This window comes from Urocampus carinirostris, chromosome 9, assembly GCF_059441175.1.
Source record: "Urocampus carinirostris isolate Australia breed hairy pipefish chromosome 9, RoL_Ucar_1.0, whole genome shotgun sequence".
Classification (NCBI taxonomy): Eukaryota; Metazoa; Chordata; class Actinopteri; order Syngnathiformes; family Syngnathidae; genus Urocampus; species Urocampus carinirostris.
Window position 1 is genome coordinate 26,469,472 of NC_142357.1, and position 21,582 is coordinate 26,491,053.

Sequence of the window (21,582 nt, forward strand, 5' to 3'; positions counted from 1 at the left end):
TGTATTACGTTTTTTCAACGTGGGCACATGCGGCTAATATACAGGTGCGGCTTGTGTATGTACAAAATCAGTTTTCCCCCCGAAATGTGGTGGGTGCGACTTATAATCAGGTGCGCGCTATAGTCCGGAATTTACAGTATATCTGTAGTATTTTTGAGTTCAAACTATCATTCTGCAGGCCGCAATTGGCACCCCAGCTGCAGGTTTGAAACTACTGCTTGACATGGTGTTTAAAGTCACTTAGTGGTTGTGGTGGTTTCACACCAGTCACGTTTGATGGTGCACTACTCCCCCTCCCCTTCTCACCAGTGGTATGCCCTACAAGTGGTTAAACCGCTGCAGAGCCGCAGCACATTGCAGACGGAGTGCAGAGGGGGCGAGGAAGCACCTGCTTCCAAAGAGGAGGGGGAGAAGGAGGAGAAGAAGGAGAAGGAGGAGGAGAGAAAAGAAAGCTCTCATGAGAAGCTCCAGTTGTTGGCAAGGACACTTGCGCGTAAGCTTGGATTGCACTGAGCATATGCGCAAGTTATTTTCAACATCTTGACAGGGAAATTAGGACGCACACGGCGCTAGCTCCTAAAAGGAAAAAGCAACGGATGGATCACCGGGTTCTAAACATTCCAGCATGTTTTTTGAACGCAACTCTCGCCACTTTTCTTTAAAGACGCGAGAGGATTTGCACGAAAGCGAGCGCATTACGCGCGAGTTGGATGAGACGAGTCCGCGTTTGGGTGTGAGGTGCGCGCAACGAGAAGATGCCAGCCAGGCGTGGCCAAAGTGAGGAGAATGCGTGGGGAAGATGTATATAATCGCGACTTTTCATTCTCATTAGCGCACACCTTCAAAACAGATGACGAGAGGATTTGATTCAGCCTGCATGGCTCGGACCTTTTTGCGCATTTGCGTCACTTCCAATGCCTTCGCTTAGTTTGAACCTGACGGCCGTGCACACCATGGCCGAGGTGGGGACTTTGTTCGGAGCGCTCGATTTGGATTTACAGAGTTTACCCGCGTTTGGGAACGCGCCCCTGCAGCCGGAGGCTCCGCTGGGATTGAATGAGCGCCTGGGACAGATCGAAGGGGGGCTACACCGGGGATCGCCCACCGATTTTGGACACCTTAAAGGCATCCTGAGGCGCAGGCAACTCTACTGCAGGACCGGCTTCCAGCTGGAGATATTCCCTAACGGAACGGTCCACGGGACCAGACAGGACCACAGCAGGTTTGGTATGTACTTGATCGATGCGTTCGACTTTATTTCAATTATTTTTTTTGATGGTCGCCAGCCGGTTCTAGGGTTTTAGTGCAATTTTTAAGCTTGACTTGCTGAGCGCCAATAAGTAAGGCACAGGGTTGGGTAGGGTTACTTTAACTTGATTACTTTCAATTACTTTCGGATTACTCCAATACCAAATATGCTTATAAAAGACAAAAGAAACTAAATATGAATAAAATGATGACTCACGACACGTGGTAAGCTTTCTCTCCTGGATTTGATCTCTCTGATCTACACTAACATAAAATGCGACAGAAACAAAATGAAAATAAATCCAAACAGCTTGCCAACATCATTTTTGCCGTTCCATGTATTCCGTTACTCCCCAAGCCTGCACAAAATTTAGTAATTCTATTCATATTTTGTTTCTGTTGTCTTTTATTAGCATATTTGGTATTGGAGTAATGCAAAAGTAATTGAAAGTAATCAAGTTAAAGTAACCCTACCCAACCCTGGTAAGACACCACATTTCTCAGATAGATAGAGAGATGTGTAAAATAAAATACATTGTTTATTTTACCAAAAAAGCATGGAAGAGGACTATCTTGATTCTTCTCAATCAATCAAAAGCAAAGCCTATCTCCGGTAGTAGACTACAAAAATGTATGTGTCTGATCCAAATAGTGTTGATTTAGAACTCTTCAGTCCCTTTTTTCAACAACACAGAACCAGTTGCTCCAACATAACAAGGTATTAAAATGGAACACCTTAAATAGTGTTAAATTGTGACTCTGTGGACACATATAAAAACTTGTCAGTGCTAATCTCTCATCGTGGAAGTATTAATGTGACCTGCATGGTATTGGTATCTGGCAGATAATGTAAAATAAAATACAAAGTTAAAAAAAATGCTTTGACGGTTGTCCCCTGCCCACTGCCTGAAGATAGCTGGGATGGGCTCCAGTACTCCCGCAACTCTAATGTGAATAAGCAGCACAGAAATCGGATGGATGAATGGCTGGAAAAAATTGCCATTATGTTGTTATTTCTAATTACTTGTTTGTATATTGTGCAAAAAACAACTCATGTTATTTTAATAATGCAAAAGAAGGTGAATTTGTTTGAAGGGACAGTGAGTATAATTTAGCAGCCTCTAAGGGTAAAAGAAAACTTTTCATAAAACTGTTCATAAAAAAAATCAATCAAAAGAAAAAATACATGAACATATAAGGGACATACTTATCTTCCACTTTGAGTAAAGATTGACCACTTAGACTCTCCCTAGTTTGTATTCTTCCTTGCGCTTTTTAGCATTTGTTTTCGGTTGCATACATAGAGGTCAAATAATACATACTGTCCTCACACCCCCTGCCACCTTTAAACTTTTTTTAAATATTGAAATTTAAATTGACCAAGAAAGTTAGATCAAGTAGGTCAAAGGAGTGGAAAATTTAGTTTACTTAATTTAGTTTATTTTGTTTACTGTAAAACGTTTACGAGTGTGTAAATGATATAAAAGGTGTCCCAAAAATGTATATACAGGTCGAGAGTAAATAGCCAATAAACAGTGTCTGAAACTCGTGACAAAAAGTTACCGGACACCCGAGCAGACAAGAAAAGTTGCCTGCCCAGCCTCAAAGTTCCCTGCCCCATTTTTCCCAACTTGAAACACAATGAGAGGACTAATCGTAAAAAAAAAGAAAAACATTGTTGCAAAGTATTAAGGATTGATAATCAGAATATATAAAAGAACAAAACTTTATAATTAAGTTTCTTATAAATCTACTTATAACATTCATTGCATGTATATGACATCGCTGTTTTCGATCTGCCATCAGTATGTACCTGTAGTTACTCATCTTCATTCATGCAATGTTTGCGTTGCGTCGTCTGCTACAAGCCACGTGAACTCGTCTTTCCACGATCCTTTTTAATGCACGTTTACGTTTTGTAGCGTCATTAACTTTATTAGCTTCTTTTGAATATTTCCTCTGGGACTGAGGTTTTGGCTTGATTCCTAACCACTTATCCATTTTTCTTGAGTTCTCTGGGTGTCTACTTTGCGAAAATATATGCAAATGCACGACCTTATAAGGTTCGGGAAAGTCCGGAAGCACAAAGTTATTCGATGCAGGCTTCTGATTGGCTGCAGAGTATGCAAATTGCCAAAAATTCAGAAATTTCCAAACAGAAAGTCGATTTCGAAATCGGAATAAAGCAAACGTTTTATTTGAAAAAAAATCTTTTGCCTCTTTTTAAAAAAAAATTCTTTCTTGAAAAAGTTGTTGGCCACCCGGGTAAGAGACTTTGTGTAAGTTGTACGCCCGACGTAAAAGATGCACGCCCCGGGCGTCCGGGCAGACATTATTTCAGACACTGATTTGCACTACAGCTTTATTTTGATATTTCCAGAAATTTTTTTTTACACAAGCCTAAGCAGGGTTGGGTAGGGTTACTTTAACTGGATTACTTTCAATTACTTTTGGATTACTCCAATACCAAATATGCTAATAAAAGACAAAAGAAACTAAATATGAATAAAATTATGACTCACAACACGTGGTAAGCTTTCTCTCCTGGCTTTGATCTCTTTGATCTCCGGTAAAACTAACATAAAATGCGACAGAAACAAAATGAAAATAAATTCAAACAGCTTGCCAACATCATTTTTGCCCTTCCATGTATTCCGTTACTCCCCAAGCCTGCACAAAATTTTGTAATTTTATTTATATTTAGTTTCTTTTGTCTTTTATTAGCATATTTGGTATTGGAGTAATCCAAAAGTAATTGAAAGTAATCCAGTTAAAGTAACCCTACCCAACCCTGAGCCTAAGCCTAGTTTCCGTCATTCTTACTCTGAAACTAACTTGAAACAGAAAAAAAGTAACATTGGCTTTTTGAAGTCAAAGCCTGGATAGATTTTTTGGGACACGCTGTATACATATGAAAGTATCAGCGGTATCAGTACACTGTATCGATATCCGTGATTATGCAAGTGTGATAACAGACATGACCTTGAGTTTACACCTCCTCGCTTCGCCATGCAAAAGTATCACAAGCAATTAAAAGAATTCTCCACCCGTTTCACTCCTGAGCTGTTTCCGTCCCCAGTGGCTATCCTACCATGCGTCCCAATTACCTGGTGTGCAAGGAGGAAAAAGCACGTCCTCCTAACCGACTAATCCCCTTTGGGCTGTGGCCACAGGTGTCTCTTCAGCTGCTAACAATCGCCGCCAGGTTGAGGACGTGTAACACGCAAATGTGCAGGTGCAGAACGAACGGTCTTCTTCCAAATAAACCGAGCCGATCACATAAAAAGGATGGGTGGTCCTCGTTTTTGTATCTGGCTGGACTTGAGGTTCAGATGGGAGTGAGGCCTTTTGTCAGACATGGCTGCGATTAAAGAGAGGCGCTGTCTGAATTTGGCGCCCCCGTTAGGTCGGGATGAAGATGGGCCCCAGGTGGCTGCACGCTGGCCTATGCCAGCTGGATCTTTTCTGACTGCGAACCTCTGCGTCCTGGCGTCCAGGATTTCGATTTGAATACTTTTTTTCCCACTCTTTGAAGTTCTCGTTCGCTTACACCGGAACTTCTTAGCCAGAATCAACGGTGAACGATCCTCATAAAACTTTAGAAAAAACTCAGGGTACACCGAGAGCTTGATGAAAAACGTGCTTTCGTGTCACATTTTAACCGGCTGCAAAGACAATACAAACAATAAGGTACAGCTTCTTCCCAAGAGCTATGCCCACCCTGAACTCTGATCTACAGCATCCATGAGCACAATGTACTGTACAACTGCCAATATGCACATATTTATCATGGGTCAATAACATTTTGTTTTACGTTTGTGTCCTTTTGCACACCTGTGAGTTTTCAATTTGTTTTACTTGCACTGAAAGGAGAAGCCCTCCAATTTAGTAATACTTGTATAATGAAAATTAAAACCATTCATTCATTCACAGAAAGCAAAAATGACATAATAAAACATTTGATAGCGTGCTCTGCTGGTACAACTTGTGCAAAATGCCTCTAACGTGTGGTTTTATGTTTCAGGTATAAGTCTGATCCAATACTTGAATGTTTTTCTGTATTGCTACAAGACAATCTTGGTGAGACCAACAAATTGGAAAAAAGTAATTGAATGTCACGAAGCAGAATTTTATCAAGCCACCTACATTTTTAGATTGATTTAGCATCAAAATATTTTTTCGATTTGAAATTCTCCAAACCCTGAGCAATTGAATTTTCTCAAAGGGACAGTGAGTGTTATTTAGCGCCTACTAGTGGTAAAAATGTAATTCATTAAAAAAACACATTTCTTTGAATAGTAGGAAACAATACATGACCTATATTATAAACAGGCTTTTTTTTTAAACAAGAATACTTTTTGGTGAACAAAATTGTATTTATTATATATAACATGAGGCTCACCTAGAGGTATAATAAGATGATTGTCTGCAATCTTGCTGCTAGGGGTATCCCCCCCAAAAAAAAAAATTGCGAAAGGCTGGGCATGTCTTGAACCAGAACAGGATCAGGACCCAAATGCGTGACGTTCCTCACACAAGCTTTTATTTTACGGGAAATGGGGCAGTCATGCACGTTAGGCAGCAGCCTGGCGTGGAGTGACAGGAAGCCAGAGGTCGACGAAATTGATACGAATTGCCCGAGCAGATATCTGACAGATGGGGTCGATACCAGACAGGACGGGACAGACAGGATTGAAATCAAAACAGGATATCGAAATTAAACAGGACAACCTAGACGGGAACGAAACTGGAAACCGATATTAAACAGGACAAAATAAACGAGAACAATACCGGACAGGAAATACTAACAGGAAACATGACCAAGTCAAAACCCACGTTTTGCGGGGCAAAGGTTTGTTGTCGGACTGACCGACAGTCAGTGAGAGCACTGAGCTTAAATAGAAGGAAAGCCAATCTGTCAACGAGCCGCAGCTGGCGCCAAACAGGCGGGGCCAATTGGGCGCCATGGCAACCTTGACAAGGCAAAAAATTTGCTGAAAAATGGTGCAGTTGTGTCACATTGTTTGTGCTTTGTAGCACTTGTTTTTGGTTGCACTAACAATATATAAAATATCACGCAGTGTCCCTTTAATAATTAATATTCTGCAGGTTTTATTGTCTTCTTTTATATTTGTGAGGTAGATGAAAACAAAAAATACTGCTGATGATGGATTAAAATCCCCACAGGTCAATTTGATCCATTTCAGATTTTTTCATTCAGTCCACACACGAGTTATTTTTCACCAATCCACAAATGTAAAATGTGAAAAGTATGTACAGTAGAGTGCGTCCTAACCGATTCGTTCAATCCAAAGGTATCCTGGAATTCATCAGTCTGGCGGTCGGTCTGGTCAGCATCAGAGGCGTGGACGCCGGACTCTACCTCGGCATGAACGAGAAAGGAGAGCTCTATGGGTCGGTGAGTCAAAAACCAAAAACTCTACAATCATTGCCTTGGGATGAGTGATAGACAATTAACGTATTTCCCGCACTATAAGGCGCACCAGATGATAAGATGAGGTCCCCCCAAAAATGATCTTTGGTTATCTATTTGTCACATAAAAGTCGCATTGAATTTAAGCAAAATTAGGAACTACCGAATTTGTTTGAGCACAATACATATGAGTGCAATAATTGATCAGAAGAAAATTGTTGCCCAAACTTAACCACTAGTGATACAGATGACATACAAAAAGGAATTAGATTTTATCTTACTATCACACTTATTTACTCACGGTGCCAGAAACAAATGTTATAAAACGGACAAAACAAAAAGTTGTCCATGCAGAAAATCTGAAATAAAATGGCGCGCTACCAAGTTTAAGGTTTTCCTTCAGACCTGGTGTGACAGCTTGTTAAAGTATAAAGCAGCCCTTGCCTCTGCAAAATCATCCCATTTTTCAAAGGTGATTGCGGCACAAAAGAATATCCCCAAAATCCTTTTCGACACTGTAGCAACAGATTATTCCAGATAGTTCTACCCATTCAGCCCATGACTTTATGGTCATCTTTAATAAGAAGATTCTACGCATACGGGAAGAGATTTCTAAAGACAATGTAAATACGTCACATATTGAAGGTCTGAAAATTCTCCATTCGGGCCCCGGTGCTGTGGAATGCTCTTCCCCTTGAGATTCGATCTGCAACCTTAGTGGAAATGTTTAAATCTAGGCTTAAAACACGCTTCTACTCATAGCATATGAATAACCTATATTTTATGTTGACGATATCTGTGTATTATTTGTTATAGCAACATCCATTGCAGCCTGGTCATCCTGGAAGGGGGATGACCTCATGTGCGGTCCCTTCTCAAGGTTCCTTCATTTTCCACATGTTGAGGTTTTTGAGTTTTTCCTTGCCTTCATGTAGGTTTTAGATCAGGGGATGGTGTCATAATAGTCTGTGGTTTGCAATAATCTGTGGTCTGTGCAGTCCTTTGAGACTCCTTGTGATTAAGGGATATACAAATAAACATGACTTGACGTAAAGATATAAATAAACACCAAAAAAAAGCATGACAAGGCGAACAACTATTTGATGTGTGTGTTGATGAAATCGGACTTTTCATTTATTTGTATCTTTCAGGACGACTTTCTGTTTCCTCCATTCTCTATCTGTCGTTTCTGACACTGTGAGTAAAAATAGTCTGATCATGAGATAATCTCCAATGCCTTTTTGTATGTCATCTGTATCACTGGTGGTCTAGTGCGGGGGTTAGCAACCTGCAGCTCTTGAGCCACATGTGGCTCTTCAGCACTGGCCTTGTGGCTCCCTGGAGCTTTTTAAAAAATGATGAAAATGAGTAAAATATGGATGTATTGTATGTATATTTTGTATACATTTTAAAACAATACTAAATGTTTAACTTTTAATCCTGAGACCCCTTTTTATTTAAAATTGTAAACAGGGTTACATAAGGCTTTTATTTTCTTTGGTTCATTGTCGCTCTTTCTACATTTAGGGTTTCTGAACATTGTTCTAGTGGCTTAATGTCACCGTGCTTACAACCGCAACCCCGGTCCGATTACCATTGCATACCAAGTTTTGCGATTTCCGTCAACGATGTTCGATTGATCATTCTTTGTACAAATACAGTAGTATACCTTGTGTGGTTAAGTACACTTACAAATACTGTATGCATTTCTAATTTTATCCACCGTTTTCTACGATATATAAGGCGCACTGGGCTATAAGGTGCAAAATTTGAGGGTTTAGGTGCGCCTTATAGTGGGGAAAATACAGTACCGTATTTTCCCCACTATAAGGCGCACCTAAAAGCCTTTATTTTTTTCAAAAGCTGACCATGCGCCTTATAATACAGTGCGCCTAATGTATGGATCAATGTTAAGTCGCAAAGTCTTGCAACTAAGGCAAGCAGCCGCCGACTAGATTTTCCCCCGAAGGCGAAGTAGTGGGGCGGCAGTAGCTCAGGAGGTAGAGCGATCGTCTTAGGATTAAGGGATCCCAGTTCGAATCCCGGCTTGTCCGTGTTACATGTCGAAGTGTCCTTGGGTAAGACACTGAACCCCCAATACCCCCAATAAGCAGGTTAGCGCCTTACATGGCTGCACAGATCACGGCCGCTATTGGGAAATGTGAAGCACAAATGTAAAGCGCTTTGGGAAGTCATTGACTTGAAAAGCGCTATATAAATGCAGATCATTTCATTTCAGTAGTCCGCGGTGTATGCTGGGATTCATATACCGGCGTTTCATTTCCTGACCAATGTGTCAATCATCATTTGAATCAGTCACTATTGGCTCAAGTTATTCGGAGGTAAAGGGGGCGGATCCTTTTTATCATTTACAGGCTCGCATAGGCTAAAGGGGTGAAACAAAGCCTGCAATTGGCCTAAAAAGATAAATGTGAATCACACGTTGGGTTGCACTACGGCATAGAGAAAACATTTTTTACTATTCTGTATTTGCAAGAATTTTACTCTCCTGGATTTACTACACTCACGGTTGTAAGAAGACCATGGTTAGGTATCATTATTGAACGTGATGGCTGCAAGAGAACTTACGTGAGCTATGCGGCTTTATATTTTCCCGGTATCTTGTTTTAGAACGATCTTGATGTTTCTGTGATGAGTCTATTTTTAAACTAAATTCAATTCAAAGAGTTTATTGTCATATGCACAGTAAAGAACCCCGTTTCCCTGCACAATTCTTACTTTGCTGTCCACACAGTTGCCAGCAAAAAAAAAAAATGGAAAGTAAGAAATGTTTGGCATTTCTTGAATCCCAAGACTTTTACATTCCGAATGATATTTGGAACAATGCATTTGAGTGATTGGTGACATCGTACAGACACTGTTTCCGTACATGTCTGAGACACGTATTTGCTGTTTTTTCAAGCTTTCGGAATGTTAAGGGGGTAATAAGTTTGACTGAACTATCTGACTGTTTTGTCGACGTTCCCATTGTAACGCCTTATAATCCGGTGCGCCTTATGTATGGAAAATATAGGACCAAAAACTATTTTTTGGGGGTGCGCCCTATAACCTGGTGCGCCTTATAGTGCGGAAAATACGGTAGTTAATATTTAATGAATTGAAAAGGAGGTTTACAGCGTGGGAAGTTTTGGTACATGGAAGAAGAAATTCCACCGTTGCCACTCTGAAAAGTGCAGTGCCGATCTTTGATTCTTTGAATATCCTTTCGAGTGTTTGCTGGCAAATTTTCGTTATCATCAAAACTGTGCCGAGACTAAACAATTATGTCTGAGAAGCTCCTCATGAAGCTCAGCCTCTTGATGTTTCACATCTATGAATGAACCCTCACCAGCAGGTCACAAGACAACCTAAATAAAAGACACTCAGGCACTTCAAGTTCACAGAGATGCCAGAATATTGATTAAGTCTTGTCAAAGTGAGTCCAGACCGTCAGAGGTTTGTCTTCGGTGAACTTCCTGACCTTCGGCGTTAAACATGGAAGCGACCAGTTTGCTTAGTTCTCAAGAATATTCCCCTCTTTGTTGTCCAGGCAGAACGTTTTCATCTCAAGAGAGAGGAAAGAGACAAAGACAAAGACGAGGGGGAGTATGTCAGGGTTATGTGTATCAGGTGTCCCAAGGCATTACCTGGGGGCCTCTCGGGGGCAAAAGACCCCCACCTTCCTGCACCGCCACCTTCTTCCCAGAGTAGCATTTGAAACAGAGGCTACCTTTCTACCTTTAAACACGCCCATTGTATTTAGAGAGAAGATATTGTTACTGTGTGTTATCAGTCTGGTATCCCAGTTCTTGGAACCCTCATGGGGGGATGGGCAGATGGTTCAGGGTAATGGGGACAAAATGACCAATAGAAAATAGAGGGCGCCATGGCCCAATTAGTCAAGAATAAACCAGTACTATAGTTAACAGAGGTAATAAAAGTTAACAGCTAAGCTGATTGGAATTTTTACAACTACAAAAAAGCAGCACTAATAATCAGCCTTTAACAAATCACAATTGTTTGATCTAAGTCAGCTCCCCCATTTTTATCAAGCTATCAGTAATGATCAGAAATGAAAAACTACAGCAAAAATTCTACAAACTTGTTTGTCAATGTTATTTTTGGCCCTAACTTTTAAATTAGTGGAGTATAACTAATAGTTGTACATTACCATATACGAGGAATGATTAATTAGTTATTAACTATCACCGTCCAAATTTGTACAAGATAGGATTCACCGGGATTCAATCCGGAACATGGCAGTGACAATGCCAATTCTTAACTACTTTGGTTGAAGATAACATAGGAAAAGGCTTTAAATTCTATGTTGTTATCACAATATTTTTACCCATGGTGCCATGAACAATGTTGTAACGGAGCATTTTGGGAAAGGACTTCAGCCAAAACAACATTGTACGTAGTACGGTGATCAAAAACAGTGTGATAATGAAATCAAATAAGGACATTATCTTGTGTCATCTAGTGCTTATCTTTAGGAACTTTCACCGCCACAATCCGGGTTCAATTCCCATTGTGATAATATTTGACACAACATTTGTGACTGACCATGCTTAGTTTGTGCTAAAAAAAAATGGCGACACAAAGATGTTAAAAATGTCAGAAAAAAATGTTAAAACGTCATATTGTCAGACATAACGAAATTGTGAATATGCTTGATTGCTGTTAAGATTGTCGAGAGGGGTTGTTCAAACCTCACGTTGTTTGTTTGCTGTTATTAGTGTCAATAAATTGGTTCAAACCAAAAAATACTGATTTTCCATTAAATAAAATAATGTGTGTATGTTAAACACGACTCGGATAAATACTGTATTTAGATTTTGAACAGGTTATATTATATCAAAGCCTCACTATTTGTGCAAATTTTTACTGCATGCAAAAAATTGATTATTTTACTAATAGTCGGTTGTAGTTGCGTATTAAAATAACCAGCTATTAGCAAAGAAACCCAAAAGGCAAACGAGAAAGAAAAATAGCAGAACTTGTACAAAATGGCTACCCTCTGGATTTTTTTTCAATATGTACATTGAGCATTTGACATGACATACATTTTACTCTGATAATTGAATGACTGTTAAAACAAATAGAACAAGACATAGCCAATTCAAAATGTTTTACATCATAAAAGAAGTTTGCTCCATGATTCTGTATTTGGTAGCATACTATGCTGAGTATTACAAAATGCTAACACATGTGGTGAAATATTTAGTCTGTTATTAAGTTATACATACAAATAAATGGTTGACATCTATGTACACTGTATCACCAGCATTGGGAGCTTCTTTTATCTCAATTTGAAGAGGAATGGCTTCTATTTCCTATGCGTGTTTTTTTGCAACCGGATTGTGAGATAGGTATAACAAGCGCTGGAGCTAAGGAGTTCTGTCTAAGTTTTTATTACAGAATATTCTGGAAACAGATGAGGTACAAAAAAAGAGAGACTGCAAGTCACAAGTTCAAATAACACTTCACTCATCAATCATCACTCAATAACATTGAAACAAAGTTCCTTAAACAGATAATTATACTTGATACTAGCAAACCTTAACAAATTGTTGTTATGGCCTAATCACAGACAGCTCGTTGAGATTATTCGTGTCTCAAAACACGCTAATTTGCAAATACAAAACTACTGGAAAACAGATCAAAAGCATTTTTTTTATTTTTCCTATAACCTCTGTTTTGCCTGAGTAGATAGACCCAGGTCAAAAGTTAGAGAAATTCTTCCGCCGTGACGAGCCACCAGACCTTGACGAGCTTGAAACCACAGACTAAAGTGTCTAATAGGACCTGTCATGTGTCTTTGAGGTAGTGTTGACACACAACAGCTCGACTGAACCTGACAAAGCATCAGACGAACCCGTGTCTCTTTGCAACGACTTAAAAGTCTGGCTGCAGCTACTGACTATTTGAATTGTCCACTAGTCACCGAAGATTGAAACGATCAAATATTTATCCATTTTTTTCTTACATTTGGCATGAAGTCGATTTGATTTCGTGGCAAATTACAATAAACACTAGAAAAATGGGTCAAATTAAGAATACATCTATTATTAAACATGCCACGGAACAGAAATGAAGTAAAAAGTCTCAATATCAATTCAATTACGATCAGAGCTCAGGCAGTAGGGACCTAAATCCATGAAAAAATACCTGTCCTTTACCTAGGAAAAGACAAATACAGTGCCCTGAAAAAGTATTTACCTCCTTCCCGATTTCTGTGTTTTTTCCATATTTATCACTCAAAAAGCTTTCAGATCATCAAACCGATTTTAATATCACACAGAGACAACCCAAGGAAATACAAAATACAGTGTTGAAATGTTGATTCCATTTATTAAAGGACAAAAAAAAATCAAAACCTATGTGAAAAAGTAATTGGCCTTTGATCCTAATGGCGAGTTGGGCCACTTTTGGCAGCGCTAACAGACATCAAACGTTTAAGATAATTGGTAATGAGTCTTTCATAATGCAGTGGAGACATTTTGGCCCACTCTTCTTTGCAGAATTGTTTCAAGTCTGCCATATTGGAGAGTTCTCTATCATGAACTGCCAGTTAAAAGTCACACCACAGCATCTTAATTGGATTTAAATCTGGACACTTCAGAAACTTTATTTGGCATTTTTGTGCCATTCAGAGGTGGACTTGCTGTGTGTTTCGGATTGTTGTCCTGCTGCATGATCCAAGAGCGCTTAAATTGGAGGAGAGGAACTGATGGCCGGAATTTCTCTTTCAGGATCTTCTGGTAAATGCCAGATTTATGTATTCCGTCAACCACAGCAAGTTGTCAAATGTTTCTACAAAAGTCTCTGGGATAATTAAGATGCTTTTTGAAAAATGTGATACGACTCAAATGTGGATCATTGCTCCTACAGTGGTTCATTGGAGCCCTGAAGCCTTGGAAATGGCTTCGTGACCTTTTCCCGACAGATGGATTTCAATAACTGTTTTTCAAATATCTTTTGATTTTGGGAGGGACGGGGGGTTGTGGCATGCCAATTGTGTTCTTAAGAATTAGTAGACTGCTTCACTTTGTCTAACTCAGGGGTATCAAACTCATTTTAACTCAGGGGCAACACCATAGAACAAACATTCTCTTGGGGCCGGACTAGTCGATTGAGAAGAAAAAAAGACAGAAAGAAATAAGAGAAAGAGAGTGAGAGAAAAAGGAGAGTGTGTGACAAGGAAAGCGAGAAAGGGAGAAATAGTGGGAGAGGGGGGAGAAAGAGAATGAAAGAAATCAAAAGAGAGAAGGAGAGTAGGAAAGGAAATAGGAGAGAAAGAGAGAAAAAAAGGAAGACGGATCAAAAGAAGGTAAAAAGACACAGAACTAGAGAGACAGAGAGAGAGAGAGAGAGAGAGTGATAGAGAGATACAACGACAGTGTCATTGTGAGAGGCACCTGGCTTTGGCGACATTAAGTAGACATATTTCAACCTGCAGCTCGTTTTTCTCGTGTGCTTCCCTCAGCGTTGTCTCGCGGGCCGGATTTAAGCCCTTAGCGGACCTGATCCGGCCCGCGGGCTGCCTGTTTGACACCCCTGGTCTAACTGATTCAATTTAAGTAATATCTTGATTCAACACAGGCAGTTGCAATCCATTTGGGTGTGGCCTGTGGAATTGAACTCAGCTCTCCCAAAACTGTGGTTAGTCACAGGTACTTCGTGATTTACCGTGGGGGCAGCGAGATTACCTTTTCACACAGGGCCAAAAAGACCTAGATTTTTTTGGTGCCTGAATAAATTGAATCAACATTTGCATTTTGTACTTTCTTGGGTTGTCTGTGTGTGATACTAAAATTGGTTTGATGATCTGAAACCTTTGTGAAGTGATGAATACGCAAAAAATACAGACTTGATCAAGTGGGCAAAAACTATTTCCCGGGAATGTAAAGAATAAATTTAAATCAAGTATCCATTTTGTATCTTTGCAAACCAATAATAGGCTCATTAGCAGCAGTAGAACAGTAAAACAAATATGTGCACTTTGTGGAGTACATTTAGTGCTAAACTGCAAAGTCTTAAACTAAAGAACTGAACGATCCTCAACAGTTTAAAATCAAACATTTTTAACAACTGGCGCTTGGGGTTTTTAATGGTTAAGCCACTGATGTTTGTTCTTTGGACTGCATTCATTTAAATTCAAATATATTGTCAGACACAGACTGCCATAACCCTTAAGCTCTCTTTTACCTTATATGTTTCTAAATGTACAGTGCATGTCATCAGATCTGTATTGCCGTGAATCTTACAGAGGCGAGTCAGACTCAGTTTTGTTCAACTGTCTGACGTGCTTTCTTTAAACCAAGAGTCTCAAAAATGCAGCCCACAAGACAATTTTATGAAGCCCCCGCCTTAATATGTATATAGTTTGATATGGTTGCTCCCTCCAGGGTGGAAATTGTCACCGCTGTTGAACTGAAACTTATAAGAAAGTGAATTCACTTTGCATGTAACTTTCGGTGTGTTTCTGCCTTTGAGCCAAGTGTCTTGAAATTGTTTTATCTAATTAAGCATAGTAATAAAACACAAACTGGCTGTATTTGTTTTTTGTTGTGTTGGCCACAAATATTTTTGAGAATATCCAGGTTCAGAAAGGTTAGTAGTTAGAAAATTAAATGTTAAAAATGTAAATACACACTGAATCTGAATTATAATTAAATTATTTTCTACTCATACGTAGTATTTACTGTATTTAATTTTTTTACTGATTGATTTTTATTGAATAATTCTTGATTATTTGTATTTTGAGAGCTTATTTAGTGTAGAAATACGGCCCCACCTTACCCAAACCTAAGCTCTAAAGACCCCCCCAAGAAGAACGAATTTAAGACCCATGCTTTAAGTGTTCGTGCATCACTGAGGTACTGCTATCATACGCAAGGTCCGCTATGTAAACTTTTCAAGTATTATTTTTATTTGCTGTATCCAGGCTAAAATGCCCTCAAACTGGTAATGTACAACTAGACGTTATTGACGTGAGCGACTCTCAGAAGAGATTATTATCATGTTTGGAAAAAACGTGTTTGGTGACAATAGTCGTCAATAGAATTCATTGTCGAGTACTTCTATTATCATTTTTTGTGGACGTAAACTAATCGTTGCAGCACTTCTTAAAAGAGGTTTCTCTTTCTTGGGAGGGATTGCCCCTCTCTGCGGGCTGCTTACAGAGCAAAACCAGAAACAGGCGTTGCATGACTGACCCGTTTTCGGCAGCCAAAATGCTCGCCGTACCCCCATGTCTTAATTTCCCTCTCACGCACTCGGCTGGGCGTCTAACTCTCACCTGCTGAACTGGCGGCCATTGCTCACGCTGCGCTGTCAAGACAGCTTTTGAGAAGCTAGCTGCGTGTGTGCGTGCACGCCTGTCGGGTGTTCAAGTTGCACTACGGGGAGGAAACTGAGCCACTGGCGCAAAAGGTCAGCAGGTCCGCGGCTCAAGGGAGGGATGCAAAGTGAAAAGTCTTGGCTAATGACTCGCCCTCGTCATAATGATCACCTGCTCAAATGAGTTTCTGCTGCTTCAGTTGAATGTCACGCAAGCGAAATTGCAAAAAGCAAATGCCTCGCAATACACAAATAGCTCTTTTCGTGAGTTCATCTGGCTGTGAGATAAAATAAGGGCCGTAGTAATATATCCTCTGTGACGTTCCAATTTTAATTTATGCAAAGCCAGAGCAATGCAAAAACTCATCTCATTAGCTGCACCGCTTAACCTAAGTAGGGTCGTGAGGGTGCTGGAGCCCATCCTAGGAATCATCGGGCAGTGGGCAGGGGACACCCTGAACTAGTTGCCAGCCAATTGCAGGGCACACGGGGAAAGACAACTCACTCGCTCATTCACACCTAGGGTCAATTTGGACTGGCCAATTAACCTGACATGCATGATTTTGGAATGTGGGAGGAAAACGGAGCGCCCGGAGGAAACCCACGCAAGCACGGGGAGAACATGAAACCTCAGCACAGGAAGTCTGGAGCTGGATTTGAACCCACGCAGGAGGTTTCCATGACATGAACTGTGCCGCACATGCGCTAACCACTGCGCCGGGCTTCTTTTGATGCAAATTACAGTCAACTGCGTTTTGGAAAAAATAAGAAAAATATGTTACCTGCTTAAAAATGAATAATAATTTAAATGGTTTTTTTTTAAAGTTCATCCTGGGACCCTAATGATTCTTCTTTTCCCTCTTCCTAGAGGAAGCTGACAGCGGAGTGTGTGTTCAGGGAACAGTTTGAAGAGAACTGGTACAACACGTACGCATCTACGCTTTACAAGCACAACGACACGGCGCGATTCTACTACGTGGCCTTGAACAAAGATGGCTCCCCCAGAGAGGGCAGCAGGACTAAAAAGCACCAGAAACTCACACACTTTTTACCACGGCCCGTGGAGATCGAGAAAATCCCTCAGGCCTACCGCGACCTCTTCCAGTACAGGTGACCGCAGCTCAGACCCGCTCACAAGAAGATGTGGCGGCGGGGGTCTTTTTCCTACCAAACTGTTTTCACCTCCACCGAGGTCTTTGCCAAGAGTGCTGATGTAAACATCTTGTTCCTGGATGTTGCTTCGTTGCAATTCAAGCAGAGGACGCTCCGCTCGGGCGCGATAACCACTTTCCAAGGGATGCAATAGCACTACGCTGGCGCGGAGCCAACGGACAGTTTCCTTTAAAAGGGCGCTACGGGAAAGAAAGCACTACAGCTAACGTGAAAGAAGAAGCATTCCCGCACGGACTCGGAGAGGACGGACAGGAAAGTGTACCGAACGTGTATCACGAGATGCTTTCTGAGAAGAGAGAACGCGACGAATGTGGTCATCATCTGAGATCACTTACTGAACAAGCCTGGAAAGACCTTTAAGCATTTATTTAATTGGCGGACTAGTAGGGATAAGTGTCGTCTTCCTTTGCGAGTAACATCTCAAATTAATATTTTTTTTTTTAACGAACAAAAAGCAAATAATCACATGAAACTGAAGCTCAACATCAAATAATTGCTCCAAAGGTTTTGCAAGGGTGTTCTGTTCATTGGACGCTATTGAATTTTTGATCGGGAAAGAGAACTGTGAGTTGCCTAGCTTGTAGTACCAGCATCTGGTTTGCTCCCTCATGGACTCCCAAGGGCAGACTATAGATCTAATATCGGTCTGGGAAACAGAGGGACCACGGCTGGCCTGATTGGGCTGCTATCGTATAGGAGTTTTCGTAATTATTTCTGGATCACGAATCCTCATGTACCAGGTCAGCTGCAGGTTGGCCCGTTGAGCCTTCGTTTACGGAATGAGGATAAAATCATTGACAAGGGCTTAGACCTTCAGCCCGCGTGTAACTGCCGTTCTAATGGGGCTGGTCGGTGAATCTGTAGCCAAGTGCTTCTTAGTAGCGTATTCGGTTCGCTGCATGTCCTCCACTCATGACGAGTTAGAGATTTCCGCAAGAAAGCGGCCATGGCGTGATACCTGATTACAATCACCAGCAAGACAATTCAGCGCACTAGTAGAACAACTGTGACATTTTTTTGCACCGTTGCCTTCCAGTACAGTAAAAACGATGGGCAAGTAAAGCATGTGTACGCATTATAAAATTAAATCTACTGAAACACGAGATACACGTAGAACATTAAATTATTTTTTATAATAAATTAACATGCAAGTTAGTTTGTTGTTTAACTAAACTAATACAGGAATACTTCTACATACGAAACTAATTTGTTCCCGGATCGTGCTCGTATATAGAATTTCTTGTATATCGAGCTAATGCTGTCAATATAAAATAACTGTAAATACATCCATCATCTGCACCGCTTATCCTCAGTAGGGTCGCGGCGGGTGATGGAGCCCATCCCAGTTATCTTCGGGCAGTGGGCAAGGGACACCGTGAACTGGTTGCCAGCCAGTCGCAGGGCACACAGGGACAGACAATTCGCTTGCTCATTCATACCTAGGGACAATTAGGACCAGCCAATTAACCTGAATTGCATGTTTTTCGAATGTGGGAGGAAACCCGAGTTCCCGGAGGAAACCCACGCAAGCACGGGGAGAACATGCAAACTCCAAACAGGAGGTTCAATCTCATGACCTCAGATCTGTGTCGCACACACGCTCACCGTTGCGCCGCAGTGCTGCTAACTGTAAATCAATTAATCAATTTCCGGCTTCCCTAAAGCATCCAAGATAACCCTAAATAGCTGTAAAAGAATTATTCCTAAGCACTAAAAAACACAAGAGCTCAGTTTTGTTTTGAGGTGATGCTAACTGTGAACTGTCTCAAGCAGTTGCATCTGATAAAATTAATACTGAGATTTTAACCTGCATGTTGGGCAAGGTTTTTGCTCGAAAAACAATTTGTTCGAATTTCTCGTATCTCATATGTAGAGGGGCCACTGTAATGTTGTAATTTTCAATTGTTAAGAAGAACATCTCTTTAAAATGCACTTGTAAAAAACATAAATGATTATTTAGTTGCTAATTTGCCTCATTCCAGTCAGAAAATTATTTGAAAATAACAATCATCGTGTTTGCCTAAGGCGGGGGTCGGCAACATGTGGCTCTGGAGAGGCATGTAGCTCCCTGGTGCTTTTTCAAAAATGTTTGACAAGGGAAGATTATATGGTTTCTGTGGAAAGAAAATCATGTCACAAACATTCTTAACAACTTCCAATGAATATAAACACAGTATAGTCAAATACACAGTATGTGTTGCCTTCTTTATAAAGCTTAAATAAAGCTTTGAATTTTTTACGGCTCTAAATATATGGGTTTTTTTGGGGGTCTATTATGGCTCAGCATTTTGGGTTGCCAACCCCTGGCCTAAGGCAAATCAACAGTGCAGGTTGCAACCATCTGCAATGAAAATGGACATTTGACACTGATAAGGTTTTGCATAGAATACACTCACTCAAACGGACTGCCCAATATTTATAATACCACACACACACACAAACTAAAGGATAAACACAAATATTAAATTAAATTAGATCAAATTTAATGTCGAGTGACGTCCTGACAAGACGTTTAATTTTCATTCCGAATAGCATAAACGATTAACAGATTTGAAGAAATGTGCCAATTCATTTAGTTCATCCATCACAGATTAATCGATTCTTTCTTGCACCTCTATACTTGATATTACCATGTACAATTTTATATCAATCGTGCAACTAGTAGCACACAGTTGTCAACATTTGCATACATTTTACTCACCATTTGCATGTTGGCTAAAGTTGTCTTAGTTGTATCAATTGAAAAGATGTATATTATTTTCCCTACTCAGAAAACGTCAATGCAGTACGAAAAAGACAGTCTTGCAAAGCATTGTTTTTTCTTATGACTGAAGCAGTTACTAGCAGTTGAGGTAAAACCACTAGTGCACATTGTGATATAACATGTTGGTCAGTAATATGTGCAACAAATGCTCAGTAGTATATAAGCCCATTGATATCTGGAAGTGGCACTGTTGGGAAAAAAAACACATTCCACTAGTGTGCTGAAACTCACTAGTAAAACAACAATGATACTAGTGCAAGAATTTTAATATAGAATACAATGGAATAAATGCTTAAAGGACTTTCCATGGGAATAAAGAACGAGTGTTGTGTGATGTTCAGCATGCCAGAGAAGGAAAACGTAAGAGGGGAACACGCGAGCGATCCTATTTATGAGATGTACAATATATTTATTTTCCATATATAAAGTATGAATATGAATCTATATATTTATTTATTGCAAAGACTTTATTTTGTAATGAACTTGAAATTATCTGGTCTGTAGATTCTACTGAAATAACACCAATAAAACATTTTTTTTTTTAAAAAAGGTAATGATAAAGAAGATCTGCAGTGATTGACAATAAAATTGTCCAGCTATGTGATATTTGCTAGTGAGATTATTTGCGCCTTGATCCAAATTTGATGTACCAATTAAAAACATGTAGAATGTACATGATCTTGTCTCTGTCTTATTTCATACATTGATTATATCTTGTTTGAGAGACCATATTTCAAGTTTTTGTGGGATTTAGCACATTTGCACAGATGTGCTCATGACAAACAAAAAATACCCGTCTCCAACACCAAGAAGGGATTTTACTGACTATTACATTTTAATTGATATTTTTTTCTTCAGAAAAAAACAACCAAAAATCTATCTGCAGACAAGTCTTTTAATTTATGATTCTATTGAAAACAACGTTTACACCTCGGGTGCAAAACTCAGTTTACTGTGGGGCCACTGGGGTTAAGGTCTAGGTAAGGTTGGGCCTTTCCACAAGAAAAAATGGCATTTACTGTCCTCAATTTTACAAAATACGAAGGTCTAAAAAAGAAAAGAAAATAAAATACATTTGTATCAATGAAAAAAAGATAATCTATACTAAAAAAAATCAATACAGCAAAAAATAAAGACTTAAGAAATTAATACATCACAAAGGCATGTTTTGGCACCCACTGTCCTTCAAGCTTCAGTTCAACAGCGATGACAAATCCCTCCCACAGCCTGAAATCCCTTCATACTGTGTTTGAATTTAGGTAAATTATTTTGCGATTAGATTGCAAAAATGATTAATCAAATCAGCTAATTTGTTGAAACGTATACTCACTTTCATGGATCAAACTAGGAAGCAGCTGGCCAGTCATATTCCAGGGCAGAAGAATCATAAATCTCAAAGCATAAGTGTGTGAATTCTGAGCGCTGCCTTACTAAGTGGCAAGGAAGTAGCATTCATATCTAACCCATGCGGGCTGCACTTGCATTAATTCCATATTACGGCATGACCCACAAACTATCATCATAGCGGGTTTGAGATCCCTGGTCTACAAAAAAATATTTTATTTTATCTGCAAAGTTTTGGGCGCACATCGCAAGCAACAAACTATAGTATCTTCTT

At 39.9% G+C, this 21,582-nt stretch overlaps 1 protein-coding gene across 1 annotated transcript; it reads left to right on the forward strand.

Moving 5' to 3' along the window:
- The first annotated feature begins 398 nt into the window (after nt 1–398).
- Nucleotides 399–20,587, forward strand: fgf16 (fibroblast growth factor 16). The gene is made up of 3 exons (XM_088344089.1): nt 399–1,227; nt 6,564–6,667; nt 16,896–20,587. Exons 1-3 carry the CDS (start codon nt 915–917, stop codon nt 17,139–17,141), a joined length of 663 nt encoding a protein of 220 aa, XP_088200215.1. The 5' UTR covers nt 399–914; the 3' UTR covers nt 17,142–20,587.
- Nucleotides 20,588–21,582: the final 995 nt, after the last annotated feature.

Excerpts from the sequence above, each read along its gene's own strand:
- fgf16 (XM_088344089.1), top strand. The coding sequence starts at position 915 with ATGCCTTCGCTTAGTTTGAACCTGACGGCCGTGCACACCATGGCCGAG. Across the intron at positions 1,228-6,563 it reads ACAGGACCACAGCAGGTTTG|GTATCCTGGAATTCATCAGT; the intron begins GTATGTACTTGA and ends TTCAATCCAAAG. Across the intron at positions 6,668-16,895 it reads AAGGAGAGCTCTATGGGTCG|AGGAAGCTGACAGCGGAGTG; the intron begins GTGAGTCAAAAA and ends CCCTCTTCCTAG.